General features: G+C 38.0%; 3 protein-coding genes across 4 annotated transcripts in view; 2 read left to right on the top strand and 1 right to left on the bottom strand.

Annotated features, from left to right (window-relative positions):
• The window catches only part of LOC138004561 (protein disulfide-isomerase A6-like), an 11,820-nt gene extending 10,006 nt beyond the window's left edge, over nt 1-1,814 (top strand). The window contains exon 8 of the mRNA XM_068851113.1: nt 772-1,814. Within this exon, the coding sequence (XP_068707214.1) occupies nt 772-1,537 (766 nt within the window). The 3' untranslated portion in view covers nt 1,538-1,814. The remainder of the gene's footprint in view (nt 1-771) is intronic.
• Nucleotides 1,815-1,952: 138 nt separating this feature from the next.
• Nucleotides 1,953-9,687, bottom strand: LOC138004562 (zinc finger C2HC domain-containing protein 1A-like). Its single transcript, XM_068851114.1, has 8 exons — nt 9,609-9,687; nt 9,454-9,530; nt 8,593-8,733; nt 7,588-7,848; nt 7,149-7,266; nt 5,825-5,980; nt 5,317-5,554; nt 1,953-4,494 (listed from the first exon to the last, which is right to left on the bottom strand). The coding sequence occupies exons 1-8, from the start codon at nt 9,625-9,627 to the stop codon at nt 4,221-4,223; spliced, it is 1,284 nt and encodes a 427-aa protein (XP_068707215.1). The 5' UTR covers nt 9,628-9,687; the 3' UTR covers nt 1,953-4,220.
• A 1,124-nt stretch (nt 9,688-10,811) lies between these two features.
• LOC138004557 (U5 small nuclear ribonucleoprotein 40 kDa protein-like) lies at nt 10,812-24,364 on the top strand. 2 transcript variants are annotated; one of them, XM_068851109.1, is made up of 12 exons: nt 10,812-10,938; nt 11,094-11,150; nt 11,325-11,397; nt 13,339-13,432; nt 14,246-14,411; nt 14,597-14,650; nt 15,833-15,901; nt 16,083-16,203; nt 17,725-17,807; nt 20,939-21,000; nt 21,584-21,687; nt 23,132-24,364. In XM_068851109.1, the coding sequence occupies exons 1-12, from the start codon at nt 10,828-10,830 to the stop codon at nt 23,182-23,184; spliced, it is 1,047 nt and encodes a 348-aa protein (XP_068707210.1). In that variant the 5' UTR covers nt 10,812-10,827; the 3' UTR covers nt 23,185-24,364. The 2 variants fall into 2 exon arrangements, with proteins under 2 accessions (XP_068707210.1, XP_068707211.1); XM_068851110.1 differs by having other exon boundaries at nt 21,614-21,687; nt 23,132-23,332.
• The last annotated feature ends 636 nt before the right edge of the window (nt 24,365-25,000 follow it).

The raw sequence follows: 25,000 nt of genomic DNA, 5'->3' as shown, positions 1-25,000 counted from the left end.
TTGACTGAGTTAGGTCGGGCCGGACGGGAAAATATTTGGCCCTCGTTCATGGCGCAGGGACCTCACTGCGCTCGGTCCGTACGCCATGACCTCGGGCCAAATATTTTCCCGTCCGGCCCTCCCACTCAGTCAATAAGTACATATTATTAAATGATGGATAGCGCTTTCCGCCGGATAAATCACTATCCAGTGGATAGCGTTACCCACCTTTTTAACAACTGGGTCCAGCTGGACACACAGTCCGTTAAGAACCTAAAACTATGTCCCCTCCATTACCCATTGATCCCTGGGAGTGAGACTTGACAGATTTTCTCTAACACCAGAAGATTTTGCTTGTCAACTAGGGGCGTCCTAGGATGTTTGAAGTGTCAATGGGTTAAGTGGGTTGAAAACGTATCCATACTTGTCATACAGTTCTCTGAGAGTTTTTGAAAAAAAACATTGAAACAAGTTGAGCTTACCTATAGAGTGAAAATGTATGTTTAAAACCGAATCCTTGTATTAGTAATAATCTATTGTAGTTGCTTGGCAATGGGTAAAAAGACACTCAAAAATTAGATACCTAGAGAGGATTTGAACCGACAACCTCTTATAACACTGGTCAGATGCTCTGCCCATTGGGCTACAAGAACTCCTTGGGAACTAAGTCATTTACACTCAGTTGACTGCTTAAAGAAAGCTCACTGGGAGTGAGTTCTTGAAATCAAAAAAACATCATGCATGACAACCATAAACCTCAGTGTAAGGGTGTTTGATTTTTTCTATTCTAAGGTGTGGACATTGCCAAAGACTAGCTCCAGAATGGGCAAAGGTTGCAACTGAGCTTAAAGGCAAAGCAAAAGTTGGAGCTCTTGATGCTACTGTTCATACTGTTACAGCTGGCAGATACCAAATCCAAGGTTATCCAACCATTAAGGTCTTCAATGCAGGAGCAAAAGAATCTCATAGTATGGAAGACTATCAAGGCCCTCGGTCAGCTTCAGACATTATTCAGTTTGCTTTGGACAAGCTTGCTGAGTCAATTGAACCACCAGAAGTGTTGCAGATTGTAAATAGTCAGGTACTAAAGGAGAACTGTGAAGATAAACCAATCTGTATTGTTGCTGTTCTACCTCACATTCTGGATTCAGGAGCATCTGGAAGAAACCAATATCTAGAAATCATGAAGTCAATGGGAGAAAAATACAAAAAGAAGTTGTGGGGCTGGATCTGGGCTGAGGCTGGTGCACAATTAAAACTTGAGGATGCTCTTGGCCTGGGTGGATTTGGCTATCCTGCAATGGCTGCTGTCAATGCCCGCAAAATGAAGTATGCTACTCTGAAAGGTCCTTTTGATGATGCAGGTGTTGACGAGTTCCTTAGGACTGTATCTGTTGGGCGTGGCTCCACTTCTCCTGTCAAGGGTGCAACTCTGCCTAGTGTGGAGGAAACAGCTCCTTGGGATGGCAAAGATGGAGAGTTACCAGAAGAAGAAGACATTGATTTATCTGATGTAGACTTGGATGAGGATGAGGGTCAGAAAAAAGAGGAATTGTAAAGCCATGTTGATTAAAATCAGCACACATGTATCTCGGCTGAATCATACTTTCCTTGAAAATTAATGTTGTCTTTTATGTGTGAAAGGTACTCTTACTAACAATAATATTATTGAAATGCCTGCAAAAAAGCTCATTTTCAAACACACTGGATATAAAGGTGTTTGGAGTTTTAAGACTTGTGCATGGCCTTTAATAAACTGATTGTAGACTATTTTTTATCAGTGGTTGTACTTTCACAGTAGGTAACTTGCTCAATTAAAAGATGGATTTATATGATCTGGTAAGTTGTCTCGCAATTTGGAAAGAATATCCTGAACAGAAGTAGTGCAACGCTAATGTAGGAAATGCTGCCATTATGAACCACAGAAATTCCAAGTTATAATAAAAATTAATAATTTAAATATTATTAGACTAAGTACAGTTTGCATGTACCGGTAATACAATGCATAAGCAATACCGGTATGTCATTTTCACCTGATGTAAGCAACATGAGTGAAATATCACAAAACGTGAAAACAAAATTACTAGTGTCATCTGAGTAGAAATAAAATGGGAAGCCAAGTTACACAACAGGAGGTAACAAGGTGCTCCATTTTAATTAACCCCATAGTTGCCGTTCCACTAGACTATTTACCCAGGGGAAACTGTCAATTTACCCAAGGGAAGTCCATGGTTTGTGTGTAACCCCATTACCCACAGTGAAACTACCCAGGGGTGATTACCTTAGAAACAAAAAAGAACAAATTTTAAAGAATTTTCCATGACAGTCCTGGTCCCGGTTGTGCAAAGCATGGATAGTGCTATCCACTGGATAAATCACTATCCATTGGATTACTCAATTGGTTTTGCTAGTGCTTAACCGCTGGATAGTGATTTATCCAGTGGATAGCGTTTATCCACCTTTTGAACAACGGAGGCTTGGAGCCAAGTCTATCTAACCACTCGAACAGCAGCAAAGAGTAACCACAGGAAACCGCAGAACAGACAGGGCATGTAAAACATGTACAGCCACTGTAGGAAATGAAGTGACCTTAATTACTGATTCCTTCTACACATTTGTCTTAAAACAAATTGTCATATCATTGAAATATTGGTATCTTTGTGTAAGAAGCACAAGTACAGTACGACGGCCAGCAAATTAAACGCTTCGTGGTTCTGTGGCTCCATGATCTGAAAGGGAATTTACTACAAAATGCTGCAGGCATAATGTTGATTTCAGGTAATTATTTTTAATTAATGTGACCTGACTGGAACCCAAGCTGATCCCAACCCAAGCCAATTTATCCCTTGGGAACCCTTGGAATGAATACCAAATAATAATTATCTCTCTTGTGTGTGGATGGTTCCTAAGGAAAATTAGATACAGTACTTAAGGTACAATGCAAAGTAGAGAATGAAATGCCAAGGGATTTAGCCCTCAAATGAAAGAAATGTATAATTAAGTCCAAATTATTTAGGAATGATAGATATGACCCACCCACTTGACTGGAAAATTGAAGCAACTGTCACTTCATAAACATCAGAAAAATTCAGTCAGCTGCAACAGGGTGCGAACCCATGACCTCTACAATTAATGCCCATGCAACACACTACTAACTGAGCTATGAAGCCACACAGTTGGGAGCAGGTCAATTTATTGGGCTCATGTGTTCCCAAAAAGGACTAATGAATGGAAGTGCGGGTTACAGAGTGACGAAAGGTTATTATGATCCTGGCACTAACTGGACAATTTAAGCAATTGTCACTTTATAGACCACCGAAAAATTCAGCGGGCTTCAATGGGATTCAAACATGTGACCTCCGCAACAAACTTAACAAATTGATGTCAGTTTCTCATGTGTATGTCCTGTCATTGATCATGAATTGCGTCATAACATTGCCAAAGTAGCTGGGGATCTGCAGACTACTTTTACAATGTTATGACGAAATTAATGATCAATAACAGGACAGACGCATGAAAAACTGACATCAATTTGTTTTTTACAATTATAACAAAAAGACAGAGGGGCCAAAATAAATCAAAATAAGTCAAAACACGAGAAGAAAGCGAGACAAAAATGCAAGAAACTTCAATCTGATGCGAGCAATATCGCATCATTATTGCATAAATTATAAATTTATGTGTCTGTCCGCTTATTGACAATAAAAATTAGCCAACAAGTGCACAAAAATTTTTGCAGTCATTGTAAAAAATCGGATTTACATGTACTGCACTTTTGATTGTTCCTGAAGGTTACGTCAAATGTGGCATACATTGTAAATACCTTCGACCTCACCACTAAGTCAAACTGAGTTGAAGCAGTCTTTACCGGGTAAAAAGCCCCATGCAACGGGCATCTCAAAGGTGTATTTGATTTGTGTCACTGGTGTGCAAAGCGAAATAGATCAGAAGCAGCGCCTTCAGCTGTTAATTTTACACTGCAAATCCAATTAATTTCCATTTCATGTCTAATGTCACAAACCATAAAAAGAACCCTCACTTTGCTGGCTCTGTGATGTCATAGAGAAAAATGTTATAAAAACACATTTGTAAGCTATGATGACAAGTTAAAGTGAGCTGTAGTTAATGGTGGGAATTAAAGTTCAAATCATTATACTTTTCACCTGTCATCTACAATCTTGACATGCAAACAAAGGAAAACCACTCCGTTTCCTGAGCTGCATAAGTTTTAAATAGCGGTTTTATGTTACATCAATGTAAAGTCTCTTCATTCCACATTCACAGCAAAATTTAGCTTTTTCCACTGGATATTTGGTTCCACACTCGTGACAAAATTTAGACAATCTTTTGCTTGAACTGCCACCCTTTTGCCAATTGATACCATGGTGAGGTGTGGTCTTGTGAGATCTCTCTCTGGCAGAGAATGGGCTGTGATTTATTGTGGGGGACTGTCTCTGATCTTCATCCTCAAATTTATTTACGTGGGTAGGGCTTGGGTCTGTTGCCACAATTTGTCTGCAATATGAATGTTTTTATGATAACAGTACTATAATTGGAATACAAGCATTAACCCTTTCACCCCCGTGGGGTTCCCCATTGACGAGTAAAATCGTCTAGCGTTAGACGGAGTAAAATCTATAAGTGGCACCCTTGGGAGTGAAAGGGTTAATGGGGACATAGTTTTTGAGTGAATCTAGCTGTTGTTAACCCTTTCACCCCTGTGGGGTTCCCCATTGATGAGTAAAATCGTCTGGCGTTAGACAGAGTAAAATCTATAAGTGGCACCCTTGGGAGTGAAAGGGTTAACTTGTAAACCCAGAGTGGAGGTGGAGGAAAAGGAGTCACTGTGGCAACTCTACATGGTGGTAAAAGGGAAATGTGAGTACCAGTATTTCAATGCAGCATGCATAGAGATCTAGAACCAGCAACAAAAAAGAGCCCAAATAAACCTCAATCATTGAATTATTGGTAGGAGGTTAGACCTCCCAGTTCTATATCATTGCTGATTCTAAACTCAGTAAAAATTCTTTTCTATTTCTACAAAGTAACAAACATGACAATTGTGTAAACAAGTACTGGCATCTTTTAACTTGATCCTGGAGCAAACCCAAAATTAGTGCTAATTAAGTTAACATTCCCCAAGATTATGATTTTTTTATCCAATTACTGGTGCTGTTACACTCAGTGACCCTCAGTCCATAAGATTCTAGCATTAGAAAGCAGAATGCACAATAATAATAATAATAATAATAATAATAATACTGATAATGATAATGTTAGCAAAAGACTACTGTTTATTGATCGTCTTTCAGAAAGTTATGATGTAAAAATCCTTACCTTGTCTGATCTGCCAATGACAAAGGTCGATCAGGTGTGTCAGAGTAGTCTGAGGCTGAAGACGTGCTCCCTGATTCCATCCTTCCTCCTCTCTTATTATTCACATATTTGCCATTTAACTGACTTGATCGGCGGCCATATTTGGCTTCCCTTGTTTGAGCCAAGGGTGAGCATTCCTCATCAGAATCAAAGAGAGACGTCTGCTGCCTTTCACTTCTTGTTCTGCTGGGAAACATTCCTGTCAAAAATGACTATTTACTGTGTGCTTTTAATAATTGGTAATTTAACCCTAAATTGGTTAGAAGGTCTTCAAGTTTTTCCACATTATGATGAAACCTACTATAATAAGTATTTTTTAATGATATTTATGTTTAAATTTTTTGATTCCATGAAAAAATACAGAGACATTTTGACAATTTGGATAAAGAGAAACATCAAAAAGAGCATGTCAATGATCTGTGGTTTAAGTTGTGTAAATATTAACACTGACACGGTCCGGTCACCTAACCTGTTCTTAGTTCATTAAGCCCCTTATAATTCCTCTGCTGTGTTGGTGAATCTTGTAACCTTTGTGTTGACATCGGGCTGCTACTTTGAGGCTGTTTCCTTTTAGCATAGGGTGATGCAAGGGGCCGTCTGCTGTAACCTGAGACAGGCATGCCACCTGCAGAGATCAGATATTTCTTTGAAGTACCATGACTTCAATGGCCCATACTTTTACGAAATGACCCATGACTTTTGACAGTCAGGGGCCATAGGCCCAATTAAATATAAATAAATATTGCTAGTGTTAATCACCCTTACTTGCAGTCGAGGACTGAATTGTGAAGGGCGCGGCTCACGTCATCGGGCTGAAAGCATACAAAGGCGCCTCTGGCTGCCGCTATACAGTTCATGTTTGATGTCGGAGCACAGCACCACAGCTAGATCTATGTTAATTAGCTGTGAGTCGATTTTGATGAGGGAGGAAAACCGGAGTACCGGGAGAAAGACCCTTGAGTCGGGTTGAGATCAACTGAAACTCAGCCCACATGCTGGCCAGGGCCAGAATTGAACCCTGGCTCGCAGTGGTGGGAGGCCCGATAGAAAACCACTAAGCCACCCTGACACCCAGGGTTCATACTCTTTTAAGCACTTCAAATTCCATGAATTTCCATGACCTTTTCCATGACCTTCTCTAGTTTAAAGTTTTTTCAAAACGATCCTTATTTTAGGATATTACTCAGATAAAATTTGAATATATTAATTTAACATCCTCTGTCCGCCAAACATCCGATTGTTTGATAGAACTCATCTGTATTTAATTTTATCATTGCTTTGACACTGCAATGATCAATTTACCATTTGTATTTATAACTTTCCATGACCAACCATAAAATTCCATGACTTTCCAGGCCTGAAAAATGAAATTCTTAAATTCCACGACTTCCCAGGTTTTCTATAACCCATACGAACTCTGGTTTATGTACATGTATGTTGCCTTCCTAATCCCTGAATATTTTTTAAAATAATATGGTCTCTTTTAGGGCTCAAAAGCCTGGGCAATGCCCAGATTGGTCTCCTTTAGGGATTCCATTTAAATCCCTACCCCTTCATGGGCAAAGTCCCCCCCCCCCCCCCCAGTACACAGAGTTTTGGACAAAGGCAGAGATGTCTCACACGTGACATTTAATTGAATGTACTACTTCATTACTAGTTTGCACATCAAATCTTGGTTTTTAAACCAAGATCAAGTGCAAATTGGCTGAGTTAAAACTCAGCAGATTTGCACCCACTTTTAACATTTATTTGGGATCAGATTCAAATGTTTGCTAAGGATAGCTTTCTCTTACCAGCTCTAACACCAGTAGACATTAAATTTTGTTCTTGTTTCTCTTTTGAAGATGCTTGTCTGGATTTTCCTGCTGCTGACCCTGTGGAACTTTTCTTTCCAGGAAGAGGTGGTTTATACTAAAACAATACAGTTTTTATAATATTGTCTTTTGATCGTACTTTAAAGTAAGCAAAATACACAAAGACGCTTTACAAATGGATGGCTAAAAGGTCAAACACTAATAATAGTTAAGAGATTAGGAACAGGTTTCAAAGCAGCCAAGACATAAAAGTAATAAAAACAATGCAAAGTATTTGTTTAGTATTTGTCAAGCACCCAAGTCAGGAAAGAAAAGTTGTGCACTCCCAGAACTAATCAAGCTGCATAATTTTCACATTCTGCCCACTTGAACCCTGAGAAATTTTATAACACTCTGTTGCCCAATTGGTAATTAATACCTGTTGCCTTTTCACCAGACTGGCTGATTTTGCAGATGAAGTGTTGCCTAAGCGACTCTTTTGCTCTTTACAAAATGTAATGTGTCTTTCGGCAGCATGCTCATTGAAACGTCGACTGCAGTGAGGACACTGTATGTAGTCTGGGTTAACAGCTGCACGGGGTGGAGGTGGAAGTGGTTTACCAGCTTTCTGAGCCATTGTTACATTCCTCGCAGCTTTTATGTTTGAAATGAATTCTTCATGCTTCTGTCTCCAGTTTGACTTTTAAGAACATGAAAGAAATGTTAGCTAATCCAAAATCCAACAAGATTTAAAGTTTAATTGTAACAGTTATTTTTGCTTTAATACCAATAACATTATTATTAAATACTCTAATATTAAAATTTTGTATTAGTTCCTTTCACTTTTTCTTAGAAAAAGATTAATCAAGCCTTTGTATTGAAATAGTAATTAACAACTCGCGTTTGTTCTACAGAGTAAATTATTGCTCCCTTTAAAATTAACTCAAATCTCTTTTGAACCTCCTCATCTCGCACTTTTCTCTGCTTCCCTGTTTTTCACTTCAAATTTGTTTTCTCTCTACTATATTTTGACTTATTTAATTGTTGTATTTATTTTCCAGATTCTTTGTTTCTTGTTTTTGCTTTGTGAGCCTGTTATAATATTACGTATACACAAAACAGACTGTTGAGAACACTTTTTGTGAACTGCAGGCTACCAGTAATACTTCCACACACAGCGTTAGTTCATCATTAAACTCAAGTGTCATTGTTGTTGTCTGACTCGTTGTGTTAGAGCATATCTGAATAGGTCAGAAAAGTTTCTTCCTTGAAGTGTTCATCTAAAAAAAATTCTTTTTAACACCTTGAGTATCACATAATTTACTTAATTCTTTTCAGGAAACTTAAGAGTTAAGCCCACAATATACCTCTGGCATGCACCCAGATATAGAGAAAATCATTGAAATGTTAGAATAAACGAACACTTTACGCTATATCAAATTACCTTCTTTGCACGAGATGCTAGCTCAGACTGGGACTTGGTAGGGGTCCTTGAAACATCTTTTGGTAGCTCAGATGTTCTTTGTCTTGATGAATCAAAGGGCTTTCTCTTTTTCTGCCCTTGACAAATCTTTTCATGTCGAACCTGAAAACAGAAAAATTGCTACAGTAAATAATTTTAATAAAAAGCAATTAGTAGTAGCTATTTTGACTACAGTAATGACAAATATATGGTGGCTCTAGCTTAGCAACTAAAGTAAAATGTAAATCAGGATGTGCAATGACCACATGGACAAGGAGGAGAAGGAGGAAAAATAAGGGATGGAACAGCTACAGAGAAATTATCCTGGCTTATATGGGGAGAGACAAGAGTTTGAAAGACAAGACTTGCAGCCTTGTGCACTTCATGAACCAAAAAGCACTGAATGCAAATTAAGAGATTTTGAATTTACTCCACTTAGGCATGGTACTTTAAGCAGAACGTCAACCATTGCCTACAGTTTAGTATTTGACAGTAGTGGCTGCATTTTGCTGCTCATTGGATTCCAAGGAACTCGGAACCATCTTTTCCTCTGTACTAAAATTTGGCATCGTTTGTTATTAAAGGAAAAATCTGCTGTCTTCTTCTCGACTAGATTTTTAACCTGGAGTCAGCTGAGGTGACATTTTGATCGGTACCTTTTTGATCAATAATATTTGCAAGGAGATCGACAAAGAGCAGACGTTTTTGTATATCCGGTTGTAAAACCTATGAAATAATATTGGACAATTTTCAGCACCACAAATAAATTATTTAACTTAGCAACTGTATTTGTTCATGATCATTTAAACGAAAAAAATTAACACCAACTTAATAATTACGTACAAGAACAGTTGGATTGAAAGTTCTCCCACAAGAGGAACATTCAACGAACTTTGATGAGGATCCTGTATCGCGAAAAGCTGAAAATAACAATAAGAAGAACTGAGTTCCAGAGATATTCGCTAGTGTTGTCTGACCGTAACATCCACTAGGTTTACCATCAATAACATCCTCCATTTTGACAATGCATCGGTAACCATGCAGGAAGAAGTAAACATGTTATGTCCCATACACGAACGGGATTCCACTTGTCTTGAGCCCGCAAATTGCCCCTCGTGAATACTGGTTTCGCCCGGTAGCGAGTTCGCCCCGTTGAAGTTCGCCCCCTATACAACCCAGTTCGCCCCACAGTTTATCAAAGTAGATCGAGTTCGAGTTCGTTCGTGCAATCTTTTAGTTATGAAAAGGTCTTGACAGATCGTCGCGTTCGCTGAGTCACCGTGACCGGCCGTGGATATCTCAATGCGAGCAAAACTGGGGAGAGTATACTTTACCCAGGTTTCACTCACTTTGAAAAACCAAGATGGCAGCCTATTCTAAGATTGGAAAGCTAAGGAATGGGAATATCAGGTGGTCGATAATATAATTATTGGTCATAGCTTTTATTTGATATGGTGGCTCCTAAACAACATATCAACGGTTTGTTCGCCAGGTAAGCCTAGATTCTAAAAGGGAGCGAAAACAGTTAGTATTACTTTTTATTATATGGCTCTGTCTCTCGAGGACTGGGAACTACAAAATTCACGAATTTGATTGGCTAAAATCGATATTGACCGCGGTCTAGATTTTCCCATCTAGACCGGCATCTAGACGGGTAATGTTTTGCAGTGAAAAGATGCAAACTAAAATGCAAAAATATTGAGTATTTTCTTCTATCAATATTTATTTATGGAAGTGCCAAACAGTATGATGACAAAAGAGAGGATGGCGAGCAAACTTTGACAGAATTAAGTTCAGCTCATCGCCACTCATCGCTGTTCACAAGCAAAATGTCAGTTAGTACAAACCAGTTACATTAAACGAATTAAATTGTTCTTGTTTGGCCATATAATAAACATCTTATTAACCGAGCTAGGTCGGTCTGTATGGGAGAATCTTGACCTCGGTCGCTGGTACAGACCTCACTGCGTTCGGTCTGTACTGGCGACCTTGGTCAAGATTCTCCCATACAGACATCCCGCTCGGTTAATAAGAACTAAATCATAACGGGGTCCAACTACGTGGGGCGAACTCGATATATTTGGGGAGGCGAACTAGATAAGTTACGGGGCTAACTCGAGGGGGCTAACTCGCAACGGGGCGAAACCACTGGCTTCCGTGAATACACTTTAATAACCCTACTTAACGTACATACCCTCTTGGGTAGGTGTTGGAAAGATGGCGTCGAAGCGTAAGTTTGCTAGTGAAACTACCCAAGCTCTTATCCCTGTAAAGAAACAAAAGCAGCATCAAGTATCTCTTTTAAACCAAGGAGGCGCTATACAAGCGGTATGAGTCGATGTTACTGGGTTTAATTTTCCTTTTTGTTTTACTGTCCCGATGTTGGTCACACGTGGCTCAATTGTGAGCTCTTTGAAGGCCAGTTGCACTGTGATATTTATCAAACGTATTATGAGATTAATATTCTGCTGATGTTTTGCTAGCTTCCTCAAAGAACTTCCAGCCTTGACGCTCCTATTATGCTACTTAGTGGACATGAGGTTTGTAGTAGAAAGACAAACGAGCAGTACTGTTGTTTAAACCTTAAATTAAAGGCTGCAGGGCTTACATGTACTTTTAAAAGATTAGCTTTCAGGTGGTGTAGAATATCGTCTATTGCACCTCTTATGGAAAACATTGAAAAGACATTCCCTCACACTATTTGCCTTGTCTAGGGAGAGGTTTTCACTGCAAGATTTCATCCCTCAGGAGATACTTTGGCTTCAGCAGGGTTTGATCGACTTATTTGTAAGTAAATGAGGTGTCACTCAATTCAACGAATGTCAAACAATTCGCTTAAGTACAATTTGCCCAGAGTTACTGGGTGTTAGCCATTCATGTGAAAAGACATCAACTATTGTAGTTGAAGCAGTGTTCTCTCACAAACAACCAAATCTGCTCTAACGACTTATTTGTAAGTAAATGAGGTGTCACACAATTCAACAAAATGTCAAACAATTCACTAAAAGACAATTAGCTATATAGCCCAGAATTACTGGACGATTAGCCCTTCATGTGAAAAGACATTAGCAAACAATCAAATCTACAATGTAATTCGTCCTGAACCAAGAATAAAAAGATTAAAAAGATTCAAAGTCTTCTTTTATGGGTTTAGGGTTAGGGTTTGACTGCAGACACTAGAATACAAACTATTGCTTAAAAATTTCTCCTGTGTGTGATGAAAAAAAAATTCATGAAGTCATTTCGAATTCTTCTTTTTTATGGCAAAAGGACAGCCTGTTGGTACACTGTGGTTAAGCTGATAGAAATATTGGAAGATTTAGGAAAAGATACACGTAGATCTAATATGGTGACATTCTCAGTAATATGTTCTAGATCAACAGATGCCAAGTCGTCCTTTCAATTCAGCATGTACATGTAGCAGAACGATTTACACTCTGAAATGATTGCATGGAAAGTTATTTCATTCCACACTTGAGATGTTTTATGGTAACACTTTGTACGATAAATCCTAACAATGGCAGAGTCCATGTTCTCGGTGCTGACCAAAAGAAAAGTGGACTCTGGGGACGAGATTGCTTTATATCTTGTTAAAAATCCTGTCTTTGATTGTTTTTCTTTGGACAATACAATTTTGGGATGTTGTGATAAAGTGAGAGATCTGGTCATCATTTTAGATGATAAATGCAGCTAAAGACAACATATTACTGTTGTTGTCTACAGTTACTTTCACAAGCATCATTCTGTTCCACTGTAAACTTTGTGTGGTTTGGGTGTTGAGAAACTTGCAATGTAGGGCTATGATAAGCTAAACTTTCACAGGGAAGGAACTTAGTTAGAAAGGTGGAAGTGATCCTTACACTTAACTGGACAAGTTAAGTTTCGGTTGGGAACAAGTCAGTTTGTTGTTTGTTCCCATGAAAGAAATAAATGACTGTATATTTGAAATGTGGGTTATGGACGGAAGATAGACGGTAAAACATTACTGGTACATACATTTCTTTCATTAAAGTTTCCTAAATATATGTACATACATGTATGATTGTATTCAAAAATATATTGGGATGGGGATGTAATCCTCTTAAGGCAGTGGCCATTGATTATTGGAGACAATTAATTAACAATATTTATTCTATGAGGGCACACTGGATATGAAGTGATACATGTACTGTAGATAACCAACGAGGCACGTAGTGCATAATTGGTTATATTATCATCTTACATGTATATCCAGCAAGCCTAAGTAGAATAATTGTTTTATTAAAAACTACATGGTGTTCCTGCGGGTAATATTGTCGACCAAGGCATTGATTTCTGTCTATCCCGGCTCGAAAATGGCTTTTGTCTGCCATTTTTTCTGAGATCTGCAAAATGTTTTCAGCTTGCTCTTTTGCTGATACCTTCCTTGACCACATTAGGTACTGAACTGATAGCCTGTATCGGGCAAGCCGATGAAAATGCTGGAAATCTGATATCCGTAGTTCAGTTTTTAGTAATTATTTTTATCCTCAAAATTGGCCTGATTTATTCTTTTGCCTACTTTAACCCTTTCCCGCTTAAGAGTGACACATTTTACGCTGTCTAACATCAGGAGGTTTTACTCGTCATTGGGGGCCCCCTCGGACTGGAAAGGGTTAAGAGTCTGGAAAATCTTCATGGTCTGAATGTAGGAATAGGAGTAAGTTCATTTTAGAACTGTCTCATTTTTTACTGCTTTTTTTTCTCCAGATCTTTGGAATGTATATGGGGATTGTGAAAATTTTGCTGTACTTAAAGGTCACACAGGAGCTGTCATGGAACTTCATTTTTCTTTGGATGGAAGGTAGGGCTTCAAGACTTGGTTGTATGTTGTATTTTGTTCCAGCTATCAGTATTATAAGATGACAAAGGTTAAACACAAGTTATTTTAGTGTCCAATTTTGTACAGTTCTGTACCCCTCTTTCATACAGTAGGTAACAACAAGTTTGCTGACCAACTAATTTCATCAGATCAGATCAGTTGCATGAGTACTTCAGACCAGCTGTACCAGGCTAAACCCCTTTTGTGAGGTCTTGTTAAAAGTGTTTATGGTCTTTGAAATAACTTGCAAAATGTATGATTTAGTGGACTCTCCAGTCTTTTAAAATGAGTATTAATTATTCAGTGTAGCTCTAGACCCAGGCCATGTCAAAACAGTCGTGTACTTAAAGGGGTGGTGAATGCTATAATCCGAGACTCGCCTAGACTGACCGAGACAATGAGACCCTTGGCTGCAAAACTAAGACCGAGACCAAAACATCCAAGACTTAACACCAGAATAAAAGGAGTAAATGCAATATAAACAAGACTTTGAGACTCTTCACAAAGGCTGTCGAGATTTCAAGACCGGATGAAGCGTTTGCTAGTGCCAAGATTTTGGAGGTACCATTCGCCACTCCAACTTAACTTTGTACATGTAGGGTGTTGAAGGACCCACTCATTGTTTCCAAACAGAAGTAAAAGTGGTTCTGAGCTCAGAGGCTCAGGTCAGCTGCTGCTTTGCATGTCTTTATTCAAAAGTCTTTTAAAAAATGCGCAGTTTATTAAATAAGAAGCAAGTGAATTACTTGCATGTATTTATCATTCCTGTCTCTTTGTTGCAATCTTTTTCATTAGCACAATGTTTACAGCCTCGACAGACAAGACTTTAGGAATTTGGGATTTTGAAACAGGGGCAAGAATAAAAAAGCTGAAGGGTCATAGCTCATTTGTAAACAGTTGTTTTCCTTCAAGAAGAGGTCCACAGTACATCGTTAGTGGAGCTGATGACTGTACAGTTAAGGTACACATTTATGGCCGCATCATTCTCTATCTGAAATAGAATCACAGTATTTCTGACTAATATTGTATGCTTAAAAGTAAAAATTATTACATGTAGGCCAATTGTGCTTTCGCTTGAAGATTTGGTGCTTAACCCCACAATGTTCATTCATTTTTACAGTATATATTACTGTTGTTAAATTTCAGTTATGGGATACAAGAAAACGAGGTTGTACACAGACATTTCAGAACATCTATCAAGTAAGCCGCAAGGATTTACGTCTTACATAAATTTTATTGGTTTTAACCGCAACATTTCAGATAATGAAGAGGGATAACCAAACATCACACACTGTATACTGAGCTGCAGTCTGAAAGTTATAATAATTAATATTAATAATACTATTCTTTGCCTTAGACAAGGTATAATAATCAGATAATTAATTTTTAAAAAGTCATCAGATATTTGATTTTTAACTTTTCTGGCAAATGGTCTTTTAAAACCAGTGCAGGGGGTAGTTATTGCATTAGAAAAAGAATGGGATTCAGGAGAGCTGCAAGTCTGGTAAGCATATGGCTTTTATACAGGAGATCATGGGTTCAAACCCTGGTCAAACCAACAGCAGTAACTGTTGTAACTTGTAATTTCATCTGCAAATGGTTAGCCTTTCAACTCTTCTCATATGAGGACTGCAGTATTAACCTTAGGTCCGTCTCACATCCTTTCATGTTAATCAATGCTGTCGGACATAGTTTTTCAGTGGATGTAGAGGTTGTTAGGACGTTGACTCCTAAACTGCCCACCATTGACAAGTAAAATCGTCTGGGTAAAGAACCCTCACACACTGTTGATGAAGAGTGGGGGGTGGGGGGGGGGGGCATCCCCAGTCTTGTGGTCTGTCCTCCATTCACATTCACGCATAGGTTGGGTGGGTGTGTGAGATCAAAATTAATGCTAAGTATGGACTGATAGCGGCTGTCAGGCAGCTTTATACAGTAGGCTGACATCCAATCTCATCCCAGATAAAGATGAAATAGGGTTATACACTGTAACATACTGCGGCTGAGCATCTTTTATTACAGGCCAAGGGCTTTCATAGCCCAAGGAGAATACTAGGCCTGGGCTACATGCTTACATCAACCCCTTCTTCGCACTTTTCTTTCTAATGTTTAAAATTAATATCATTTTTCTGTACAACAATAATTATTGCAAGCTGTCATGGCTAGTGAAGATGACTCTTAATTAATTTAAATAATTAATAATAAATTTGTCAGTAAACATTTAAAGTACCCGTGACCAAAAAATCAATTCATATTTTTCTTTAGATTTCAAAACTATGTTAACAAAACACTAAGTGACCCACGTTTTAAGCCTTGATTTCAAAAAGACAAGTCTTTATTTTAACTGTAATTTTCCTGTAATTTAATGACTTTCATTTTCAGGTTACAGCAGTGTCATTCAATGATACCAGTGATCAAATAATTTCAGGTGGAATAGATAATGAAATCAAGGTACATGTACTATTGAAGCACTGTCTTGAAATAAGTCATTCTTATTGCCTTCTTGTTGTTAGCTGTTAGAATGCTTTTATTTATTTTCTTGAAAATCTTTTTTCTTATGGAGAAACTGTACATTGTAGACCTCAAGGACAGTGTTTTTCCTAATGGCATTCTTTTAATATTATCTGGACAGGTGTGGGATCTTAGGAAAAATGATGTCTTGTACAAGATGTCTGGACATACAGACACAGTCACTGGACTGCGCCTCAGTCCTGATGGCTCTTTCATACTTTCCAATGCAATGGATAACACAGGTTTGTAAAAATGAGAGCATGTTATGTATTGCAGTGATGTATCCATAGTGTGTCATTGCATCCTGGGATGCACTCGTTTTCCTTTTGGAGGCATAGAATATGGAACAAAGGGTCCAATTGGACGCAGAAAAATTACAAACGCCAGGAAAAACATTTGAACGGCGTATTTCACAAGGAAATTGAACATTCCCATTTCTCGCAATGGAGAAATGAGCCAATGCCTTAAATTTCAAGGTAAGCTGTTATTTTCAGATTTTTGTAGTCAAATGATTTCATTTGTCAACAATTACTGTATGTCCAGCTTGAGGAGTTAAGATTCGAATTCCCATGTGTTGCGTTACATGATCTGAGCTGTTTTTAATCGAGACAATCGGCCACACTTTCGATCTGCCGCCAGTGATAATTAAACATTTCATTCGAAGTTCAGTTTGTTGCATGCTTCCCAAGCGAATTTCAAGCATCGGTTTGCTTATCGTGAGCAAAATGACAGAGAATCCCAAGGGCGAAATATGTTAAATTTTTGTTTTGTGCGACCCTGTTTATATTAATTCTGGGCGCGCACCTGTGATTGTCTCGGTTCTTGTTTTGCACGTAACTTGTCTGCTTTGCAAATTATGCAACTTTTTCAGGGTTAGTGTTAAAAATAGATTGTTGAACGTGAAACTTGAATGTAATCAGTCGCTTGATTATTAACATTGGCCATGGCCAAGTCAAGGCAGCACGGGGGCTGACTATGAACTGTGTATCAATCGCCCATATTGTTTACTCTTTTGTTCCCAACTTACACCTCAAGTGTTCTTTAAATAAATGATGCTCTTTTTTTATGGAAAACTGAGATCAGATCTGTTTTTTTTAATTGCTGTGGAGATCTAGATCATTTATCAACTGGAGCTAATAGTTCCTACAGCGTACGGATTCCTCAAGGCGTTTTCAGATGTCGTCGATGGAGCTTTGAAAGCCCACACCTTTTGATCGATGAATCAACGGGCATAACAGTTTCAAAGAAATTATTGATCGTTTTATTTTAAGTACATGTACATATTCAAGGAGGCGCATAAGACTTTATTTTTGTGCAATTTAGAAACCTGAAAGGGTACTGCAGCAGCAATTAAGAGACAATAGATTAAATATTAATTAGCTAGACCCCAAAAATTTTGCAATGGTTCCCCAAATTTTTCAAATAGGGGTCAAGGGGACCCTAAAATATGAAAACCTGGATACATCTCTGGTACTGTTTGCTGAAAGTGCTCCTGTGAGAAAAAAAGTGAATGTTTGGTTTAAAACTCAGCACATAAGTTTGAAAGCATAAACTTGCAGACCTTGCAGAACTTGTGGAGTTTGTTGATTTATCATTGGTGTTTCTGAAGCAGCATACAACAATGTAGTTTTTACGGGTTAGGGGTGCTAACCCTGCGCTCAACCTTCCTCCTTTCTCAGTCGAGCTTAGAACCGTCCATGGTGGTAACACAGACTACACAGTACATGTAAATGCTAATAATTTTTGTGTTTATCCTTCCCCAGTTCGTATGTGGGATATTCGTCCATTCGCTCCTCTTGAAAGATGTTTAAAAGTGTTCACTGGGGCTCAGCATAATTTTGAAAAGGTCAGCTTACTGTTTTTGATCTTAGTAAAATTTTCATAGTATGGATATTACATGTATATGGATTGCTATTTAAAGCTTGCCAAGTGAGGAGAATTGAACTCAACATGTCAAAGTTTAAACTTAAAGGACTGCAACCAAGGCTTTATCATGACATAATCTTGGTGCAAGTGAAGTGCAGTGATAGTTTCTGGCACAATGCCAGTGAGAAACGATGTGTTGGGCTAACATTCACTTTATAATAATAAATTATTAATAATTTTAATATGTCTTCTCATCAATATTTGTGAGGTACAGTAAATAGAGGATATCGCATGGCTGCACGGAGGTACAAAATTTCTCTTAGGGTGTTGAAAAATATGAAACTGAAGCCTTGATAATTACTGCTATAATGTGAAAACTGACTCCAATAATTGTTTTATTATGCATTTTCCTGAGCTGCACTTGTAAAGACAAGAGGACTGACTCATCCGTTTCTTTCGAAAGCGGCAAATCCAGGAATGTTTCTGCAGTTGGCAGAGTCTTGTTTCCTCTTCTCTGCTGGTTGGTGTGTTAGGTGACGTCACCTCTGCATGCATAAAACTATTGTCTGTAGGTGTGACGTAAAAGAAACAGAGCAAGCAAGAATTAGCTGCATCCTTATAGCCAATCAAAATCGCGCTGGTGACACCAATTTATAATAATAATAATGATAATAATTAACAGCTGCATCACTAAGTGGAGGTTGGGTGCCTGAGCCATCCTGGAGCTTTCACTATTGGCAGCTAGCTCCAAGATGGAGACTGCACGGATGGCTGGCAAAACCTGACAAACCAGCCATGAGCTCCCACGCCCTCAAGAAGACAGGCACCCGCCATACCGCTAAACGCTCCACATCAAATGCTCCTGCTTCCCGCCACACCAATGAATAAGATGTATCACAAAAAGCACTAGGAATCCAACACATTCACAACTATAACAAAATCACTGACAACAATTGACTGCGGTTACTCCTACACTATAGTTGTTAACTCAGTTAAACTGCATTTAACCTTTAAATTCCACTTGTCCATGCATTGGACGAGTAATGTTCAGATTTTGGTTGTCGAAAGTTACATTCACTCGACCAAAAAATTACTAAAGTGGATAACAAAATATCATTAAAAGACGTAGAAATTGTATAATCTGTTTTGTACCAAATCTCAAGTTTTTATTTTAACGGTTATTTCAATTTCTGTTGTTCTTTGCACTTTTTAATAGAACACCATTTCATACACACACGTCACGGATCACTGACATTCTTTATGTACAATACACGATTTGAGAAAATGCACCACATCTATGAGGCATTAAAATTGCGGCAACATTCTGAGGCTGTTTTCAAGGAAATCATCTGATGATCACAAAATTTACCACAACTACACTTATCTTGCCACAGCGGTAATTGCCTTGTTTAAGTGTTAAGGAAGCCTTGTCTTAAACGAGGTTGTTATTTCCATATATGGAATGCGGATCCCAGTTTTTACCAAAACTCAGGCTAGTTTACGAAGTCCAGAGATAATTGGGAGCTCAGACCGCAGTTAAAAAAGAACTTTTTTTCGGCGAACTCTACTTGTTCCCTAGGACAAGTGCTTTTGGAAATCCACTCATCCAATATATGAGAGTACTCTTCTTGCAGGGCGGACGAGCGGAAGTTTTTTTGGCCTGATAATAATAATAATATTAATAATAATAATAATAATAATAATAATAATAATAATAATAGTAATAATAATAGTAATAATACATGTAAGTGATGAGTAACGGGTGTTTTGACTGGCTTAGTACAAACATGTAAGTGGAAGTGCTGTCCAACACATGTGATTGCCAGTACCTGTGAGCTGTACGAGCAGACTGATGCTCAATACATGAATCTATCAGAGTAAAAACACAATAACTGCTATGGAGCGTGACCTGCAATGAAGAATCTGCGGCAAAGCGCAAGAGTCAGTAACACATATTCTGGCTTGATTTTCTGCGCTTCAACAGTTCAAAGGATACCACATACATGTAGCAGCACAGTATCATCCTAGATGTAATGGGAGGATACTCCAAAGGACTCAAGAGAACTGTTAGGGTTTTAGTGGGAAGGAAGAGTAAAGAAGTCTTGATAAAAATTCAAAAGTTGGTGTTAGCTTCAAGTTTACACGCTGCTCGCCACTTCAAAATAATAGACCCTATGCAAAAATGGCTGCCTTTAATTTATTCTTTTGTTCCTATTCAAAATAGCCCAACTAACCTCGTTTTTGAGACAAAAATTCTAAAGAATTTGTCATCCCGAACGAGGTTCGTTGGGCTATTTTAAATATGAACAAAAGAATAATTTAAAGGCAGCCATTTTTGCATAGGGTCTATGACATAAGATAAGATACTAGTAGAACATTTTCTAAGTATTTTAATGTGATATCTCAGACAAGTAGATTTGAAAGTTTTTTTTTTCAAGCTCTACTTGGAAGACATTTTAATGTATTAGTTTCTACAATTGGTTTTTTTTAATTTTAATTTCCTTATTTCCCATTTGCCTTTAGGTTATGCAACAGCGCCCTACTGTGCCTCATTCTCGTCACCAGAGCCTCGGGTCGACCCAAGGCTCTGGGAAACTCTGCGTGGGAGAACGTGCGCTGTAGGGTTCCAATAGCCAAAAATTGTCTATTTGAGCCTTACGGCGCCTGCTCACTCCTCGTGCTAACATGAATGCACCAATCAGAGATGCTTTTGATTGTTCTTCACGAAAACCAATGAGAAGACACTTTGTTTCAGGGTTCCCCAGAGCTCTTCTCTCCCTCGGTCAAGAGAAGAGCTCTGGGGTCGAGATTGACAGTGCCTTAGCTATCGTTTAGCGTACATAAGTTCACACTGCTATACAATAAATTTAATAAAATTAATAACAATAATAATAATAATAATAATAATAATAATAGTAATAATTTATTACTGTTGTAGCGTGCAAATTTTGTTCATGTAGATTTTGCATGCATACAGTTTTTGCAGTTACATGTATGTAAATTAATGATATAATATTTAGAGTATGGGTATAATGTGTGATCAACGTGAGAACACCTCATCACTCCTTTTGTTCACTCTGAAAATAATGTATTAAATAATGTCTACTGTAGAATTTGATCAAGTGTTCGTGGTCACCTGATGGACTAATGATATCTTCAGGATCAGCCGACAGGTATATTGCAGTTCTTTGCTTATTATAAATTGTGCATCACCCTGCTAGCAGAGCCTTTCTTTTGCTTGCTCGATTTTGGCGTTCTCGAGAAAGGCTCTGCATGAATCGAGTAAGATCTTTATTGAATATGCGCTGCATGTTGCCAGGATACAGTCTCAAACCCAAGCCTAATATGCCAGATCTCACTGCCATCTTGGTTTTTCATGGTACAGCGGGCTAGGTTATAACCATTGGTTTTGTCACTAAATGGACGCTCGCACTGGAAAAACCGGTTTAACGAGAGAAAACAAGATTGACTAGTCCAGAAGTTCGAGCTGCGGCGGCTTCAAAGAGTTGACGCGATTCGGGCAGAGCCTCCTTTTCTCCTCCTTAGTAAAGAAAAAGACAAAAGGAGGCTCTGCTCGCAGGGTGATTGTGCATATGACAAGTTGAAGATTTGGGTTGTTGTTTTGCCCTTTAAAAAGTGGAATACAGTGTATGTGACCCCCAACGATCCCTCCATGGCAAAGATTTGTGAAAAAGTGTTGTAACTTCAAATTTGCCCTTCAATTTTTTTTTTTTTACCGTGTAATTTTTCTTATAGATTTGTCTATGTTTGGGATACAAACTCTAGGAGAATTCTGTACAAACTACCAGGACATGATGGATCAGTGAATGATGTAGACTTTCACCCAAATGAACTGATTTGTGAGTAATCTTTTTTTTATTCCTAAATCTGCTAGAGGCATTGGCCTATTCTCTGAAAAGGTGCTTTATGAACTGTACCCTTAAACTAAAAGTAAGCAATTAAAATTTAAAAAACTTTCTCCATCTAAAGCTTTTTAAAATACGAACTTTTGTCTGTGTGATCTACAGTCTTTGACGGGTAAAAGGAAATGAACGAGTGGTAATGACTGAAATTTAGAATTTAATTACCGGTATGTAGCATAATTAAGTAAAGTACGATCGTCCGGGTGAGTGTAGTCCTGAGAAGGACTGTTTGAGATGACATTGACTGACGTTTCGAAAACCTGAGCGCAAGTCCTCTTCATAGTCAAGTGATCGTTTCTAACGTCAGTAGATATTATAAGAACTCCGGTCGTACATGTCATTGGTTAACTTATTCGTGATGTTATTGGTCGACTGTCACTTGAGCCTAGATGTAATTGGCTGGGAAGACTAAACAGTGATTGGTGCGTTTTGATCCGCCTATAGGTCTAAGGTCTGCACGTGTATCGTAGAATATGTTAGGCAGTACTGTGGTAAGAGTACATCAGTGTGTTGTTTAACTGTTGATGTCGTCGATGAGTCGTTTGTAAGGTGTGGGAAGTTGTAGGCATCGGTTTATTGGTGTCTGTCAATAACATCACGAATAAGTTGACCAATGACATCTACTACTGGAGTTCTTATAGTATCTACTGACGTTACTCTGAAGATGACTTCCGCTCAGGTTGTCGAAACGTCTGTCAATGTCACCTCAAACACTCCTTCTCAGGGCTACTTTCCTTAATTAATTAATGATATGACTCCTGGGTTCAAACCATTTACGATAATTATGTAGATAACAAAATGGTGGAAATTGTGAATTTGCAATGCACCTTTTTTGATCTAGTATTTCTATTGTAATTTCAGTCAAAGACCGCATTTCACTCAGTCGCAATTTCGTATTGAAAAAAAATTTAGCCGGAGAACGTTTCTTAAATTAAAGTGTTTTACGCGGGCTACAGTCCCTCATTATTTCTAAAAGGCTAGGACTTGAACAATGATGCACATCAAAGTCAAGTCAAGAAGCCAATGACAAGAACAGGGGCTGTGTTGGTTTAAGCATGCAACATATTAATTGATTGATTGATTGATTGATTAATAGTTGTACTGTACCTTTCTCAATTTTTAGTGATATCTTGCGGAAGTGATAAGAAAATCTCCCTTGGGGAGTTGCAAGCATAATGAACATCAAGAACTATACACATTGATTGATTGATTGATTGATTAATAGTTGTACTGTACCTTTCTCAATTTTTAGTGATATCTTGCGGAAGTGATAAGAAAATCTCCCTTGGGGAGTTGCAAGCATAATGAACATCAAGAACTATACACATTGATTGATTGATTGATTGATTAATAGTTGTACTGTACCTTTCTCAATTTTTAGTGATGTCTTGCGGAAGTGATAAGAAAATCTACCTTGGGGAGTTGCAAGCATAATGAACATCAAGAACTATACCCTTCCGAGAAACTGGAATGGATGTACCAAAAATGTGTTTTTACATACAGTACTCAAGCAGTGTCCTCTTCATAAGCCCTCTTTGGATGTTCTCTTCAATTTCTTCAATGAAGATGACATGTTATGCATGTAGTGAGGTTCATACGGATCTGTACAGTTTCCTGTTCATAAAGTAATACGTGTACTTTGTTCTTAGGCAGGTTTCTTGATTTGCATATTTCGGAGACTTTTTTAGTGATCGTTTGTAATATTTTCAAGTTGCTGATATTTTTGTTCTTGTTTAAAAGCCTCTTTGTAAATGTGTTTATGTACTTGTCTAAGAAACATACTGTACACTTTGTCCAAGATATTTGACACAGAAGCTAGAAAAAGAGGGAGCTTTTGAGCACCCAAGACAAGACTATTGATTTAAAATTTTTTTTTAATTATCACCATAAATGACAATTTTGTGTGCGCTCTATTACTTTTCATTTGCTGGAGATCTAATTTAAATTTGCTTTCAACCTTCTCTTTCACCTAGAACAAGATAAGATCACAAGGTGATTTGTTTGTTCATGTAAATGCAAGTTTTTTTAAAAACTGACAATGTAGTATATATTATTATTATAACATAACAAAGGAAAAGCGTGCGCTCTGATTGGTCAATTACCATTTACTATTTGCCCACGGGTGAATGGTTTTGACGAAAACACTGACACATGCGCCAGGGAAAAAAATCCTTAAACAATGATCATTGTCATTGTCATTGGGGTCAGCTTTGATCAGTTCGAACCTCTCACTTACAAGATTAGGTCTTCTATTGACAATAGACAAACGAAGTTACTGCTGCCGTTTTTCTAGCTTTGACACTATCGATCATCGTATATTGCTTTTTAAACACGCTTTTCCTTCAACAGAAACGCATCTTCAGAATTATAAGTGGAGCTCATTATCTTGCTTATACGGCGCCCATTTGACTCCCCAATTAGTGCTCCTGCGCAAGAACGACTGGACACTTAACACGTCATTGACATTGTAGGAGACTATGCCATTTGGGTAACCATTCTGGACTTCAGATGAGAAAAAGATGCCTTTTCTTTAAAAAAAAAATGACTTTCACTGATTTATATAGCAAGTGAGACTCTTTTGCTCCAAGAAAATACAAAATTAATTTAATATGTACTTTGATCTATCGATGCTTACGAATACCTTATTACCAGAATCTCTTTCTGATCTTAATATCCTTGATATTTTTAACATTAATGTTTTTCTTGTAGTTTGCTTTTTAGTCAGGGAGCATATGTCATAAAATAAATCTCCGTGGGATTTTTATGGTGAAAGCAAACCACCTACCTAGATGTGTTAAGGGAAACCTGAGGAACACAAAAAATGTTGTCGGCAATTTTGTAACCTGCACCGGCGGTCGCTATGGGGGTCTGTTTTTAGACCTATATGGTTCAACATGGAATGGAGGCTCGAATATAAAATGGCGTGTAAATACAATTAACTACAATAAATTTCCACAAAAATACCAGAAATCTTTAATATAGTCTATCTAATACATATCCATAGACTTAAGTACTTAGTACTGATCACATGATCAACACTGCACGAAAGCGAGGCTGGTCATTTGTTAGCTTCAAAAAGCATCAAAGGCATGAATTCTGGTATCGAAAATTGATCAGAGAGTTAAATTTATCAAATTGAGTATTATTTCATGTTTAAAAACTATATTCGGATCAATAGCTTATTGAAATCAGGAAAAACAATGATTTCGGTCAGCGGTCATTTGCATCATTTTAGAGGTCCGCCGTGTTG

This window comes from Montipora foliosa, chromosome 5 (genome assembly GCF_036669935.1).
Source record: "Montipora foliosa isolate CH-2021 chromosome 5, ASM3666993v2, whole genome shotgun sequence".
In the NCBI taxonomy this organism is placed as follows: Eukaryota; Metazoa; Cnidaria; class Anthozoa; order Scleractinia; family Acroporidae; genus Montipora; species Montipora foliosa.
The sequence above is the reverse complement of the archived record's forward strand: the minus strand, read 5'-3'. Positions and strand labels throughout refer to the sequence as shown.